General features: G+C 27.1%; 1 protein-coding gene across 3 annotated transcripts in view; it reads left to right on the top strand.

Annotated features, from left to right (window-relative positions):
* The window catches only part of LOC148228183 (lachesin-like), a 174,390-nt gene extending 159,706 nt beyond the window's left edge, over positions 1-14,684 (top strand). For all 3 annotated transcript variants that reach the window (XM_088199670.1, XM_088199671.1, XM_088199672.1), the window contains 2 exons: positions 10,344-10,517; positions 14,509-14,684. In XM_088199670.1, coding sequence (XP_088055796.1) covers positions 10,344-10,517; positions 14,509-14,591 — 257 coding nt within the window. In that variant the 3' untranslated portion in view covers positions 14,592-14,684. The remainder of the gene's footprint in view (positions 1-10,343; positions 10,518-14,508) is intronic.
* Positions 14,685-17,150: the final 2,466 nt, after the last annotated feature.

The following is a 17,150-nucleotide window of genomic DNA, read 5'->3' as shown; positions in this document are numbered from 1 at the left end:
ATAGCACAATCCATTAAGTTCTATAGACCCACAGGTCAATTTCCATCTAAACTGAATTTCTAAATAATTTTGACAATTCATTTCCCCCGTGTAAATGGATGTACACGTTAACGGCCGATAAACTTTGCACTAGTGGCGCTGAAACTTTTATTAATACTAATAGTTTAAAAAAAACATGTATTGAGAACAGCTATTAAAATCCATATATAAAACTTATTTTTCTCAATATTTTTTAATTAAATAAATCTCGCAATCTTTATAATAGTTGATATGCTATATTAAACATTAAGAAACCTTCTTTAAATTCAATATATTATAGTTTTCATATTTTAAAAATTTGGTTTGTTTTAGCATATGTTTAATTACCACTCAAATAATAAAACGTCGTTGAGGTAGCTATGAAGTGTGTATAGTAATACAACCCGCATGAAATGGACCCAAGAATGACGAACAGATTTTTTTTGTTAATTTAGCCGATTCGACGTTTTTATTACTTTCTATTTGACCCGATTGAATTGGTACCACGTATTTCAACCACCCCTAACCGTTCCGTGAAACGGGAGAAAATTCGGCGCTCGTCGTAAGAGACCGGCGGTTTTGAGTTACACGTCCCTTCGCATTGTCGGACCCTTGACGAAGGTCAGACGGCTGCCATAGTTTACCCGTCAAATGGCCGGTATAAACGTGCACGACTACATTTCCCAAAACGACGTTTTGACACTTCATCGAAAACGACACTTTTTAACCCTTTGCCATCCGTCGAACAATTGAAAAGTTTAGTTATTGTGCCCGCGGGTCGGACTCGCTCATTAATTTCGGTAGGGATTATAAACCTAGGGTAAATCAGGGACAAGCAGACACATTTCAAGTTGTCAATGCAGCGGCGGCGTGATCCTAATAAATATTATTTTGTACAGTATTTATAATGTACTAAGCTAATTCGAATAAATTGTATATAAAACACACTTGAATTAAAAATTTCATAAACAAAAGTAGTCACATATTCTAACCATTTTTTAGAACTCAAAATAAAATGCTTATTTATAAAAGTAACAAAATAATTTTACATATTTAGCTAATTATACATATTCACCTTATTACAATTAATAATTTGTAAATTTATTTAATTTGATCTTGTTGTAGAAAAACGCATATATATGTATTTTTGCCTTCTTTTTTCGAGGATTTTATTTTTAATGTTTTTTGAGACGATTGAAGTTGATTGGTTTACTAAGTTAGGACTCGCTCTACAAATACATAAAGTGTAGCGTCTTCTTATTCTTTATGAGTCTTTAGTAATGGACTACAATTTATTATATTGCTTAGAATGATTTTAAAGTATTCCTTTAGCAAAAACAAATTGCTTGCTAATGTGTTAAAGAAATATAAATACAGATATTTAATTTGATTAAATGAGTGTTTAGAATGGTTAAATATAACTAAAAATTTTATTGGCCCAATCTGTACTTTTATCATAGAGCTAGTTAACTGTAAGAAAATTTTGTTGTATTTATATTTTCTGCAATGTTTATTTAATAATTAAAGTATAAAAGTGGGGTATGCAATTATTAGAAATGCGTAAAAAAAATATTTTTAAGAATTCCAGAAAAATAAAAAATTCTTCGAAATTTTAATTAATAGTATTTTTTAATGCATATGCTCATCAGATTTATCATTGCTAAATAACATGGGTCAGCACAATTTGCAAATTAGTTTGAAATCGCTTTCATCAGTAAAAGAGATAGTGTGCGCATCAGATATATGTACATACATGTTAAAAACAATGGTTCTTCATCATTAGAATTATCGTTCTGTGTTTTTTATTTAAAAAAGTAATCAGTGATTTAACTTTGTGATAAATTATTTTTTTATGCAGTTCCTAATATCCAGATCCACAATTATTAGGCTTGCGCTACAATCTGACGGCTTGTTTAAGATTTATATTATTAAGAAAATGATATTTTTCCAATTCCCTGAAAAGGTAATGCCCTTTTGGAATTATATGTGCATATATGACAAGATTTACTGGCGCTTTATTATCTAGTTATATTATTAATATCTTTGTTATTTAAGACATTATCTGCAATTTTTTGCCAATATCATTTAAGCTACAAAAATGCGTAAATATCAATATTCAAAAATGTAAAATATTTTCCAATGGTCAGTTAGTGTTAATGCTTCTTTTTTAGTTTATCCACAGTACATTTTTTTATTTAAAAAACAATTATGCCTTGATCTATTTATCTACAAAGGTACAATATATTCTAAGTGTAATGAATATTAAATATTCAAGAGTTTTAATTAACTCATCATAATCTATTAAAAAATATTGTATTAAAGCTCAAAGGCTTCTATATAAAAAAAATATATCTATATGAGAATATCGTTGGTACTTTCAACGTATTTTGAATAGTTACTTTAGCACATTTTATTATTTTAATATTGTGATTTAATTAAAGTAGATGTAGTTATCTAAACCGATTTTTCAAAAACATATTTTTTATTTTAATATTTTAAAACTTTTAATAATATTTGCCCCCTAAAATAGTTTTAGATAATTTTAATTTTAATAAAAAAAACATTAGATTTTGAGCAATTTATCAGTTCGAGAAAGCTATATAATATTAAAGTGCTTCTTATTATTTTTTCAACAATAAAAACATTAAAATGCACACAAAAGCCGTGTTAGTAAAAAATTAAGAGAGAACAAGATTAAAGTTTTATTTTTTCTGTATCATTCATGGTGTGTATTTTATTATTATTTTTACTAGCAAACATATGTTGAAATATAAACTCAACAATCACATTTATCGCTAACATAATTTCACACATTCGGTATTCTACCGTATAAAAATAGTAAATATTAAACGGCGCTATAAAATTTTAATATTATATTTCCAATTTTACCGTCCCCCATTCGCCGCGATATTAGATTCATGAATCACACACTTAAAGTTTGAAGGCTGCATTATTGAAAATTTATTATTGTCATAAATAAAACGTACGCCCAACTAATTGATATTTAGTACGGTAAAAGCTCTTCGAAAGCTTCGCGAAAAAGCTCCATTTTGATACTGTAGTTTCACTTGCATCCCAAACGCAAATATTTTTACTACCGGATGTAAATTTTACCTTTGGCTGCTCGATTCACATAAAAAAATATACGAATAAAATATCTGTAGTTGAAAAAGAAAGTTCAGCGGTAATTAGACCGCTGTGTGTTTTTACGTTACGGTGGATTAGTGATCGAGTTAAAATAAACTGTTCGATTGAGCCGAAGTTTTGTGTTTATGTGTGCGAGTTTTATTATGTTAGTGGAGCAAAAGTTTTTTTCGTGTGACACTGCGGAAAACTCGGCGTGTCAGCAACTGTCAAAAAATGTCGCACGCTTGCACTGACACTACGCAAACTTTAGCTATTAGAGGTCCTAATGTTTTATTGTCTTGCGTCATGTGAAGCTGTCAGCGAATTAAGCTTTTTGAAATAATTAACATTCTAGTTCACTCAGCCAGTTAGGACCATTCAATATTTTACTTATTATAATTTTTTGGATGAATATAAAGCTGTTTTGTATTCTTGCATTCCTTGATCATGGAGTGACTTGTATTATGAAATATGCAATAAAATTCAAGCTATAAATCAATGGTGTTCAGAAATAAACACACTGTTTTTAAATTACTTTTGTGAACTATACGTAAAGTTACTAGTATTATGTTTTGAAAGATTATTTTTTTTAATTTTTATATGAAATTTATTATAGATATTTTTTTTAAATATACTATTCTCTGACAGTAGTTTTAAGACGCTTTAAGGGTTGCAACTCTATACGATATATATATACTATCTCTTTTATACAATTAAGTTTGTTTTTTTATGGAAAGTTACCACCATTATAAATTTAAAATATGATGTAATTAGTATAAGTCACACGTAACCACAAATAAACTTAAAGCCTTTTTGTCATTTCAAAAGCTTAAAAACCCCCAGTCCTTACTCCGGCATTATATAATTTAATTGTAACTTTTTCCTTGCACCGAAATCAAAACTTTTCTGACGCGACAACCCTTTTTAGAGCCGCGTATCCATTCGCTCAGACTTATCCGGTCGGATTTATGACAAATTTTCATTAATACTTGCAAATTCCTTGACAGCCAACGTAAATACTTAATGCCAACGCGTCAGCCTCACTGACACCTCCGTCCGCTTCCCCCTTGGAACACACGTGCTCGTTTTTTGCTGCATTAGATACTAACGTGTTTAAATCCAAAAGCAGTAAATAAACTTTTTTCGGACCCCCTTGTCCCGGCTCAAGACCTTTATTCTGTACAACAACGGTACATACATTCAACAAACACAATTTATGGTAATGGCGGCTCCATCACGTAGTACCCGGGCGTACGTATTTGTTTTAAGGTGATATTAGGTGCGATCGTTTATCACTTGGCCAGCGCTTGTTAAAATACTGCTACCCTTCCGTGAAAATGCATGGGTGAAATAATTGAACGTTAGTTTACTTTATACTTAAAAACAAGCTCAGGAAGCTGACGTTCTTGAAAAAAATATTCCTATACTTTGTGCAGTCGAGTTAAGTTTTTTTCTGTCTACGTTTCACAGTCTGGCTTAATAATTGATACATCATAATATAACTTAAATTGTAATACTTAATCAAATTTCACTGTGGCGTGACAAATATAAGAAGTATATTCAGAAAAAAAAAGATGCTAGACTAGCAAACGTGAAAGCGATTATTTTATTTGTTTAGCAACACTGTAGTTTACATTAGAGTTTGCTCGTTCAATAAACCGTTTATATTGTACGAGAAACTGCTGCTTAAATCTAAATGTATACTGCAAAGTTCGCTTCTTAATGACCTAAAATTATTTTAGTTATATCTGAATATTAATATTGTTCAATTAAATGTGTAGAGGAGATTTTTTTGTGAGAAAAAAGTTAAAATTAATTATGAATTATTGAAGTACAACTAACGTGTAATAAGGATTATGCATTTTTTTATTTAATTGTATTTAATATCATAGTAATAACTATTTAATATGGCAAAATGTAGTTTTAAAAGATCAATGTTTTATGTTTATTGTATACACAAGATATCTATAGATAATTGTTATTTTCGCAAAACGAAATAAAGTGCACAAAAATAAACTTTACACCAAAAACAAATTACGGCAATGGTTACTGTTAACATTAAAAAAAAACAAGTAAAAAATGAAATCATCTAAAATAAATGTACTAAATAAAAGCCGTAAAGATTTGCCAAGCAAGTCAAGATTTTTAAAGTCACGATTCTCATTAAAAAAGAACAAATATTTTTAAGGCCAATGTATTTTTTCCGCAACAGCGACCAATGGCAATAATTGATATTTTTCGCCTACCCTCATATTTTTTTGCCCCCACCGTGGTCCAAATTGTAATTTTACGACCCACAACTTTCAATTTGGCCGGTAGATTCGGCCCCGTGCACGTCGCGCCGTTGATATATGAGCGAGGCGCTCATCAGCATTTGAATTAACCCGGCCCTTTTTTGCAGACAAGAGAGGGTAACTTGCACCCTTAACCTATTCAGGGCCATGCCCCCAGAAAAAATACTCTATTGGTGTTGCAAAGCCAAGTAATTCATTCAAAACCAACTGCAAAATATTTAAATAATCATTATCCCTATCTGTCACTACTTTAATAAATAGCTACCTAACTATTGTAACAATATAATTTCAACTGTTTCGATCTTATTTTCGCAGTAAAACTGCAATATTGTTAATCATTAGATCTTTACATTTTACAAATACCAAATCTTTAAAAAATACTATTAAAATATTATCCTTAAAATGCCTTTATGGTAAACCTGCTATTTAAATAGCACCTCCATAGCGGTGCTATTTAAACATCATACGCATTGTTATGCGCCGATGTATAAAAATAATAAAAATTGAATCTCAATGTCTTCAATTAAAAAAATAACAGCTTTGTGCTCAATGTTTTTTTTACCGAAATCTACATTTTCACAATGCGTCTTTTACATGAACCACCACTTCACCTCTATGCCTCCAAAGCGGTTAACTAAAGGTCTTACAAGGAGGAATTGCATGTAATTTAAGCGGCGTTTGCTTCCACACAGCTCGGCCGATAAATCGCATCGCTGCGGAAATACGCGCGTGTTCTCTTTGCAGAAGACTTACGGCAGACACTGTTAAATATTATTTCCTTTTATAAGTAGTAGACGAGCTAAAGAGAGTAACGATCCCATAAAAAGGGCCTCCCTTAGACGAATTCGAAGGGATAATTAAAAATTTCCGCGCGCTCACGTCCGACGCTCGGTACGCGCGGTGATTGCGAAACCGTTTTTTATTATTATTTTTAACCGGGACCGTTACTAATGCCCAATCAATTATTGGTTACAGTGATTACGTAGGTTTTAATTAAAAAAGTTTATATCAAGAATTTATTTTTTATAATGTATTCAAACCCTTTTTATATATCGGTTTCATTAAATGTAAAATGACAACACCATGAACGTAAACTTTACAGTAAGAATAAAAAGTTTTGCTTCAATTTGTTTAATAATTTCGTAAATATATTTAATACAAATATATTTTAAATACAATTTAAATTTAATTAAAATAAAAATAACTCGCATTTTTCACATTAGGAATGTTTTCATTGAAGTGTTTTTAGCTTAATAAAAAAATATCTGAGAATTAAATTTTTAAATATTTTTGAACAAACTTTAAGATATATTTAATTATATTACATGAAATTTTTTTACATGATTTAGCTTCATAGAAAAATATACAACAAAACGATAATCAAGTGTTATAATTGGCTGCTAATAACTGAATGATCTAAGTTCGAATCCCACATGGGTCTTTATGTTTTTAAATGTCGTGATAAAGAATTAAAAATAAAATTAAGAAAGTTCATGCTACCTTTATAATTATAATAGATATCACTTTTATTTTGTGGTAATGCATTAAGCTTAAATAGAATATTCATATTAAATAATATCGTATCGATATTATAAATCAGTAGACGATTAAAATAATAATTAGTAGTTTACGCATAATAAAAATGTCAAATAAAAGAAACAGCATTGTACCATAATTAAAACGTAACTCTTGATTATTTAAAGTATTATTTTGACTATTTCAAATTATAAGCAACATATTGTATTATGTGAATAAATCTGTGCTTATACAAAAAAATTATACTAAGTAAGCAAGCATTTAGATTAAAAATGTATCTAAATCAAGCAAAAAGTAGTTACAAGTGATATATAATATAATATTATATTATATATGTAAATTCAAGATGAAGATTAATATTTAATATATTTTTTGTTGAATTTCTAGTCACTTTTATGCATTTCTAAACATCTATGAATATATAATTATTATAATAATAAACATAAAAATAACTGTTTATGAATACCTTTACTATCTCGTATTAAGTGAATAAGCACTGCTTTACAAAAGCTCATTAAAGCTTGTTCTTAGATGTAAAAAGACAGCACTTCAATGTGAATAGTTAATAACAATATAATTATGAACAAATACAGAGAATTTCTTTTATATCATATTGTATAATAATACTATTACAAATTACGATAATTTATTGTATTAGGTTATTTAATATTTTATTCTTCTGTTTGAGATTTTTGTTATTTAAAATGCATCAAATCTAAATATATATATATTTAATTTTATAACGACTAATTTGTCAGTATTTTACTGAAAATGCAATCATTTAAAATAAAATTTACGGTGGTATGAACCTGGCATTAGTCTCGTTTTACACGATTTAAACTTACACCACATTTCCGGAATCAACCCACGAATTTAAGCGTTACGATTGGCACCTTCACTTTAACCTGTCTAGTTAACGATGACGCAGGTTGTTATTTATAAGCGACGACCTTTTCAAGGGGGCGAGCGAGAGAGACTTTTTCATTCGCACGTATAATGAATACAGGGTGTCCCGCAAGCCGCGGACACTTGTTTCAATCGGTCCCGTCTAACGCGGCGTGAGCGGAAACAATTTTTCAGATTAATAAAATTTATCCATGCGCGATGGTGTACATATGTGCGAAATGCGGGCACGAATTTGAATTGCGAACCATTCGGCCAGGTGAGACGAAAAAAGGGAAACCTTTTTTCGGTCGAATAAGACTTTGGGCGCCGAATTGGGAATAAATTGCTCCTTTGGAAGGTCCCAATCACCGGCCTCGGGATCCGAGCCCTTGTGTTTGTTTAGTTATTGTGGACACTCGTCAAAAAACTCCTTACATATTGTTCCGGTTTTTATTTTTATTCGTTGGGTCTGAATGCGAAATTGATTTATATCGAGTAGATTAGGTAAGAACTAAGAAAATAGGATTTAATTAAACTGTATTATAGCAGGTGAATTTATAAACACATTTTTTTAAACTAAAAGTTTGAAAAATGTATATTTTAATATAATTATAATATTAAAAAAAAAAAATTAGTATTTTAATATGTAATTAAAAATTAAATATAAAAAAATACAATTTTAATATCTTGGAAATTATTTAAAGATAATTATTATTTTAAAAACAATTAAAATAATTACTTATAATTTTCTTTATTAAAAATGTTGCTGTATTAACTAAAATTACATATATGATAAATTAAAAACCCAAATTACGTATTTAAATTTTTGTCAAAAAATCTGAAAAATAAATCATACATAAAAAAATTGTTTTTAGAAATTTAATTTACATGTATTTTATTTATTTATAGTGTATGTTATGGTTTCTATGCTTTTTTAAGTTTTATGCAAATTATTTTCACTACAAAATATTTTATTCTATTATACTGCGAATTAAACACTGTAATTTCGTACCTTACAATACATAGGTTCATATTTGTTATTTATCAACGATAAATATCCAAATTAACAGTAACGCAAACTTTCACTCTATAATAAGAATCCATTATTGTATAAAAATCAGCTTGCATACATTTACTATAAAAAGTGACTATTTCACGCTATCGCTATTATTGATTTTTTCCTAGTCCCACTCAAATCTAAAAATACTTCAATTTTCTAATAAATACAGAAACATATGATAAGTCAATTGATTTCATAATCATATCCAAACTTAATAATTTTGTATCGCATGAGCTATAAAAATCCAATACAAGTGACAAAACAACAATCTATGAGTCTTGTTTTATTATATGAGCCATTATTTTTAAATTGTATAACTAAATTATTAAGAAAAAAATGCTTTAATGATAATTCAATCTGATAATTAAATCCTCTTTTTATTTTTAAAATCAATGATGCACAGTATACTGAAGATTTTGTTGAAAGTGAAATAACTTCATTTGTAATAATCATAATTAATTAGTTTACTGCCATACATACCTCTTATTCAATATTCAAAATTCAAAGTGTAAAAGAGAAATAAGATTTATATATAAATAAGTTTCTTAATAATGGTTATCTTAATGATGTAGTGTACTTTTCATATTTGTTTATTTATAAATTCATTATATTATTTTTTCAATTATTTCTTAATGAAGTCGATTATTTGTTCACTTATATGTCTTTATTTTAAATATTATTTTTTTATTATAAAAATATATTTCAAAAAAGCAAACTTAAATTAAAATAAAATTTAAAATTGCTGCTGTTTATATTTTTCATAATTTGTTATTATTGAAAGCGGTATAAATATATTTGTATAATAAATCGTTTATTTTCCCTAACATTTCTATAAATTATTACTGCATAAAATTTTATAGTTTTAAAATAGCAATGCAGATTAACGTTTGCTAATATTTTTATAATGATTCAAACACACACATGTGAATAAATGGACTTATACTATTTTTTTAAATAACGGCCCATATTTGTGTATACTAAAATTAATAAGATATATTTAAATTTATGAAAAAATAATTATTATGTTAATCTAATATTATTTGCATGACAATACAGTTAAAATAAATTATTTTATGTTGTTTAAAAAATAATATGAATAATTGCTAATTGTGCTTTTAACAGTATTTACATATATATTACTTACCACTAACGCCTCCCGCTTCACTCTAAACAAGCCCTTACATTGCCATGATTTAATATAATTTAAATAAATAACAAACATCACACAAATCCTGCATGTGCACACGTGTATTCACAAATCATACATAATATTCACAACCACTTCACGTATCGATATTGCCGCATGCGCACGATCAGTGTCATATAATATAAGCGCCTTATGTCGCATTCCGGTCGCATTGTCAAAAATTATTAAAATAAAAAAAATCGTTTGGTTTAATCGTGTTGTGTTGTGCTTTGTGCAGTTACAGGTAGGCGAAACGCGACGCGCGCGTTAGGGGGGCTCCCGAGGGAGGGCGCAGGCCCCGTGGCCATCGCGCCCCCCGCGGCTGCTGAGCTGCCGCCCCCAGGCACGCCTGCACAGCCACGGCCCGCCGCCCCCAACACTGATCTTATGCTGCGACAAAACGATACATCAGGTATATTGACAAAAATCACCTAAGGGCACTGTCAGAGTGATGCGGGTGCGGTACGACTTGATAAGTAAAGCCGCGTTCAGATGGTAGTGATTATTACTTTGGAGCATTGAAAACGTGCTATCCTACGACTTAACAAGTTCTTACATGGTCATTTTTATGATATCATAATCATCTTTAGTAGCTTATGGGAGTAAGACTGACAAATAAGTCATTTTCATGCATTATTTTACGATATATATAGCAGCGAAATTATTTTAAATATATACATTTTATCCCTAGATAGATGGAAAGTTTGAATGCTTTTTTAATATAATTGCAGTATTATATAGTATTTTTGACAGACTCTGAATTAAATATATTGAGGGCATGTACTTAGAAATTGAAGTAGCAACGTACGTTTATTATTGAGGCGATTGAAGCAATGACTGTCAGGTGTCATGTAGCATGGTCATCTATGTCGCAAGAGATGTTTATGCCTATGAGTGTGGTATTTATTGCCAAAAGATTTATCAGCAAAGAGATATTCCAAGTATTATCTATGTATGATAAAATTATTTACCATCAAGCTGACTATATTCAGGTGCAAGTATATTTTATAAGATAGATAAGTATAAAATAAATGGTCACGAAAGTAAATTTTCAGAATGTCAATGAATCCTGCATATAGTCACGACCTTTCTCTAATAACTGTTTTATGTATTCGCCTTTCTTAAAAAAATCCGAAGATAACGAAATAGAAAAAGATATCACCACTTGTTTCTAAAAACGGTGCCTATTAAACGTATTTTTCGTTAAATTTCTATCCTGTTTAGTGAAGATATAGTAATCTTTTTATTTTTAGTATTTTTACTATGTGAGCAATAAAGCATTACAGACTTATTTTTAATTTATATCAAATGCGCTTCAATACTTTTTTCAAACCAATCATCTTTTGCTAGTTACAATATTTTTTTTAATAGTTTATAAGTAAATAATTAACGTCTTTAAAAAAGAAAAAATTTGAAATACCTAATACACAAGTAGAAACTTAGGGACATTTTTGGGGTTCTCCAGAAACCCAGAATTTTAAAATATGTTTTATTATCAAAGCATTTTAAAATATGGGTAATATTATATTTAAAAAAATATTTTATGTTGTACATATCAACACAAATAAAAAAAAGTAACCTAAAACTAAAAAAAATATAAAGAACATTTAATTCAATTAGGCATTTATATTTTAATTATTAAATAACCATAATTTTAAATATTAATTATTATTTTGCAACAGTTACAAAATAACTATGGCATTTAAACTTGAGTTAGATATTTTATGTAATACTTTAGTACAAAAAAAATCTTAAATTTAACGATGCATAGCTTAATATTTTTGTTAATGAAGAAGTAAGCTGAAGCAATTTCATTTAATTTCCCAAAAATAAGATTATTTTTATTTTTATCTTTTATCAAACTTTTTTAACTTAAAAATATTAAATACTTAACTTATTTATGAATTAACATAGAAAATATCAGGGACTCAAAATAAAAACTCCAGGAATCATAATGTCAAAAAACTTTTATTAACTTATCTTGACTTGACAAGTTTCTAAAAGTTAGTTTAGCTAATTAGCTAATTAATAATATTAGTTTTTTCACAAAAACACAATATTAGTTTGTTATCATAAAAACAAAAACATATTTTCGCGATACGTGGCAACACACACAATATTTTTATAAGAAAATTGCAGTTTATAGATACAATATCATAATTTTTTTTATATAATTTGTGTTTTGCATATTATTATAAATTACGGCAGTTTAAAGTTTAGTTTCCATATTAAAAAAATCACTTAAGTACTCTCTTGAGAAATGAGCAATTTATTAAAAATTTAATTATATGGATTAATAAAACACCCACTTGATTAGTACTACAAAAATCAGTTTGTTGTCAAAATTAATCTTAAATTTTTTACAGAAAATTGCAATTTTTAGTGAAACATTTAAAACAAAATAAGCGTTCTGCGACCAAATACATATTAGAAAGGCGGCGGGGGGGGGGGAGATTATAAAATAATATTGAATTTGTCAAACACTACAATTAAACATTACTTGTTATTTTTGAGCAATTTTTTAAAGCTTTTTCGCTTAGGGCTATATTGACGTTCTATTTATTGAAATAGCATGCTGTATAAATTTACAAATACAACAACATTATTCTCACACATCATCAAATAAATATTTACGCTTCAATCATATTTTACAAGAGAAACGAATTTTAAATAAAATAACCTTCGGTTAGTTTTTATTACTTTTAGGAAATGTGTACTGAAATAAGTAGAATATTTTTTTATACAAATTAACTAATAATATAAAATTTCACTCTTTTTAGCTTATATGCAAATATTTTTATGCAAAAAAATATATTATAATATATAAATAAAATTAAGTACTTCTCAATACTTTGATAAACAATATTCAATTCACTTGCGACTAGGTTAAGAGGGTTGTACGTATATAAAATATAATAATAAATATATTGTATTTTACACAATATATTTATTAGGCAATTAAAAACTATACAAATCTCTTACCGATAATTAGTTTAGAATACTAAGCATTTTTAAGATATATATATATAATGACAGGTTATTCTTAGAATTAGAATATATCATAGCGGTTTCGATGTCATTACATTTCGATTAATAATTTAAATCTTAGCTGTTTCTTGAAGTAAATAGCAATATTTTTGTTTCAAGTTAGATAGAAATTCTAATAGTAAATTATTAAAAAACATCATTTAAAACTAAATTATAAAATATTAACAGAAACCCTAGCATATTCATGTATTGAAACGAGTTTATATCATGCACGCGGCTTCGGGTAAAATTTAATTTAAACTTTGAAATTCTGCACACAAAAACACGACCATATTATTTAGCTTTTCTGACTGTTTCGGTTCAATTCGAACGTGAGCTACATCGAAAATTAACCTTTGATGCGATATTTTATTAAATCGAATATATTTCATAATAATTTTCTTATCAAATTAAAAGCGAGCCAGATGAGCTGTAAAGTCAATGTGAATAAATTATTATCAACCGGACTTTGTTCGGATGATACAAGTTTTATAGAATATAAATTACGAAAAGGTCGCCTGAGGTAAATATTTTGAGAGGAAAAAGGTCAATTGAATCTGTAACGAGAGTCAAATTAAAGTTAACATCTGGACGTGTACTTAATTATGCCGAATTTGTCTAGGGAAACGGTTATTGCGTAAACTGAATTTAGCAGCATTTAATTATAATTTTGTCTAATTAATTTTAATATGTAAAATATATTTAGTTTATTAAATTATTGAAAAACATATTGCAATAAAGTCATATACGCTTTAATATTAAGTTGATGCAAAATAATTACTGTTTTTAATAAACAATTATATATTTTTAATGCTTTACTTAAGACAAGTATTTTAAACCATATGTAAAAATTCATATATTGACGATTTTTACTTTAATTTTATCGATATTTTAAAGATTTATTGTTAACAAAAACGTTGAGCTATATTATTAGCCAGATTACAGAAGTCCAGAATTACACTATAAACTCATAATATAGCATTTAATTTTCAGACTTTAGATCGCTTAATTGAACTTCCTACCACCTATTTTATATCTTTAGTTACCTACATATTGGTTTTAAAAGTACTAATACATTCTTAAACCTAAAGCTGACAATTTATGAGAATTTAATTAAGACCTTAAACTTGTATATTTATGAGCCCCTAAAAACTTTGCAGTTTATTGACTAATAAAAAAATACCTATTAAAAACTTAAAAAGTACTATTGGATTTTTTAAAGTTTAGTTGTGCTACACACAAATGTGGACTGTATTATCATAATTAAAAAAAGGATATGCGTTGTATACAATAATATAGTTTTTATGTACATCATTATTTATTTTAGCAATTTTTGCCTTATTATAGAATTAATAATATGTTTTTTTATTCAACAGGCGGAACTCAAGTTACTGTAAGATGGAGAACTTCATCCTACGTCCTCTTCGTCGTTGTACTACATATCAAAATTGCAGTGTAAATCACTATTGTGAAGTATATTTTAAAAATGCCAATCAACATAGTCAAATTTATATAATATATAATAAAAAATAAATAAAAAGCGACACATGTAAATGGATATTAAATATAATAATAATAAAATATATATACATAAATAAAATATATGATTGACTCAAAGTTCAAGTGTACAATATACGAAATCGTTAGTAAAATATTTATATGAAAATATATACGTTACTGTTTATTTCATTTGTATAAAATAAAACTCTACATCGTTTTCGACGCTGACAAATTACGTAAACCAACATATACACATCCAGGAATTGATAAAATGTAAATTGAATGAAATTGAAAGATATATATTTTGGCACAAATATAATACACAAAACTCTTATTGCATATTAATAAAACATATCTTTTAAATATATAAAAAAAAATATATTATACACGAAAGAAATCATATCCGTTTGTTTTGCTTACGAATTTTGTATCACGGAAGAAAAAAAACAATATTTCATATGACATATCAATATTATTTCATATCATTGGAAACTTTATTTTTTATTTCAAGAATTTACATATATGTATGTATGTATTGTACGATTTGATATACGCATCAACGACTAGCTAAATTATAGATATAAAGTGCCAAAAAATTGTAAATATATTATTAAAAATAATTGTGTTGAATATTCGAAGAAACGCTAAAATCAAATTGATTTATGATTGAACAAAGTTTATAATTTAATTATTGTTTGATTTATTAAAATGTCATGCAAAATAATACGTAAACTATCGATGGCTTCTTCTAAATAAATAAATAAAAAATGGAAATATAATTATTATACGTATTAGATAAGTTAATTATTGATAAAATACCAGAGCCCGCTTATGTCCTGTTAGAATTTTATATATTCTATTATTAATTTTGTTTATATAAATATTTGTACATATTATTAAAATATATATATATATATATATATATATATATATATATATATATATATATATATATATATATATATATATATATATATATATATATATATATATATATATATATTTATTAAACTATTGTAACATATTTATTGTCTAATGTAAACTAAATTTTGTACGTTTTAATTTTTAACCAAAAAACACAAAGACATACAAAAACGATTAGCTTTTGCTTATTTGCCGTCTGCGTTATTTGCGAGATCTTTTTTTTTTCTTTACCTATTTTTATTTCTGAATTGTGAATATGATACTTAAAGATAGTGACACGACGAAAAAAATAAGTATACATGTATGATACACGTTTTAATTAGTTTAAATAGTTGAAAAGGTTAATTGTAAGTAGCCAATGTCGATTATCGTTTCAATTATATTTATTATCCCATTGTGTATTTACGTTGATAGATGTAAACGATTATGACCGATTTGTTTTTATTAAAATAAAAAACATACGTTTAAACCATAAATAGTTTAATTTATCACCATTACCCTTAGAATCACCTGCGAAATCATAACAGAGAAGTTTTTTACATCGTATATGATTTTTTTTAATTTACAATAGAAACATCTTAAATCTATTAAAATAATGTTTTATTGAAATTTCGTCGTACTCTAAATTATTTAACAAACACGTGTTATATTTTTAATTTTAGTTTAATTGAAATAGAATAAGTAAATGTATATTTTTAATAATTACCTTTTATTAACAGTTAAATGTAATCAGTTAAAGTTTAAGATTAATTTACAATAAATGTTCTAATATAATTAGCACCTTTTTATAGAATTTATGCTTTATGTATAACATAACTTCAATAAATAAAGTATAATGTATTGATTTGATATGGGTTGTGTAATTTTGCTTAAAATCACATAATACATTATTTAAAATAAAGTTTCGTGTTTTATAAAAAAAAATTATATTTTAATTTTATTCCCCTTAATTAATTTAAAATCCTTTTATTGAGAAGATTTTATCCCGTATCCTTAAACATATTTAACAAAATTTTATAAAAATACTTTTAAGTTTGGTTACATACTAGTTACCAACAATAATCTCCATAGTGTGAATTCGTTAAATAATCCGTATAATAATTGGTTAAAACGTAGACTCATGGGTGTGTCCGTAGCAAACGCGATCCTAATTAAAGCTCTTCGCAATTCCATCTGACGAGGTTTCGAAAAATGATTTGCATATGCAAATGATCACATTTTACGGATCATTTTTTTGCTTTTCGTGTACATAAATTCACGTTCACGTTAAAGGAGTATAAATCCGTCAAAGGTTTAGAGGTTGCGCACAAATTAGTTGGACGGTTGGTGACCACGTCAAAGGGTCGTTGAAAGCTCTTTATGTGCTGTGTATTAATTTTGGGAAGTCATATCGATGGAGAGAATTATTTAACATGTGTATTGGCGTAAATGTAGTATACATGTTAACCCAAAAATATATGCATTTACAACCAAACACTATATGTATTAAAAATAAAAATATTAAAAAAAACATTTAAAGAGTAGTTCATACTTTAAGTTACAAATAATATGTGTTAAAATTTATAATAAAATAGTAGCAATAAAAAAATAATAA

Source organism: Plectrocnemia conspersa, unplaced genomic scaffold (assembly GCF_051122295.1).
Source record: "Plectrocnemia conspersa isolate PC_06_02 unplaced genomic scaffold, ASM5112229v1 ptg000012l, whole genome shotgun sequence".
Lineage (NCBI taxonomy): Eukaryota > Metazoa > Arthropoda > Insecta > Trichoptera > Polycentropodidae > Plectrocnemia > Plectrocnemia conspersa.
This window is presented reverse-complemented; position numbering and strand designations above follow the sequence as displayed.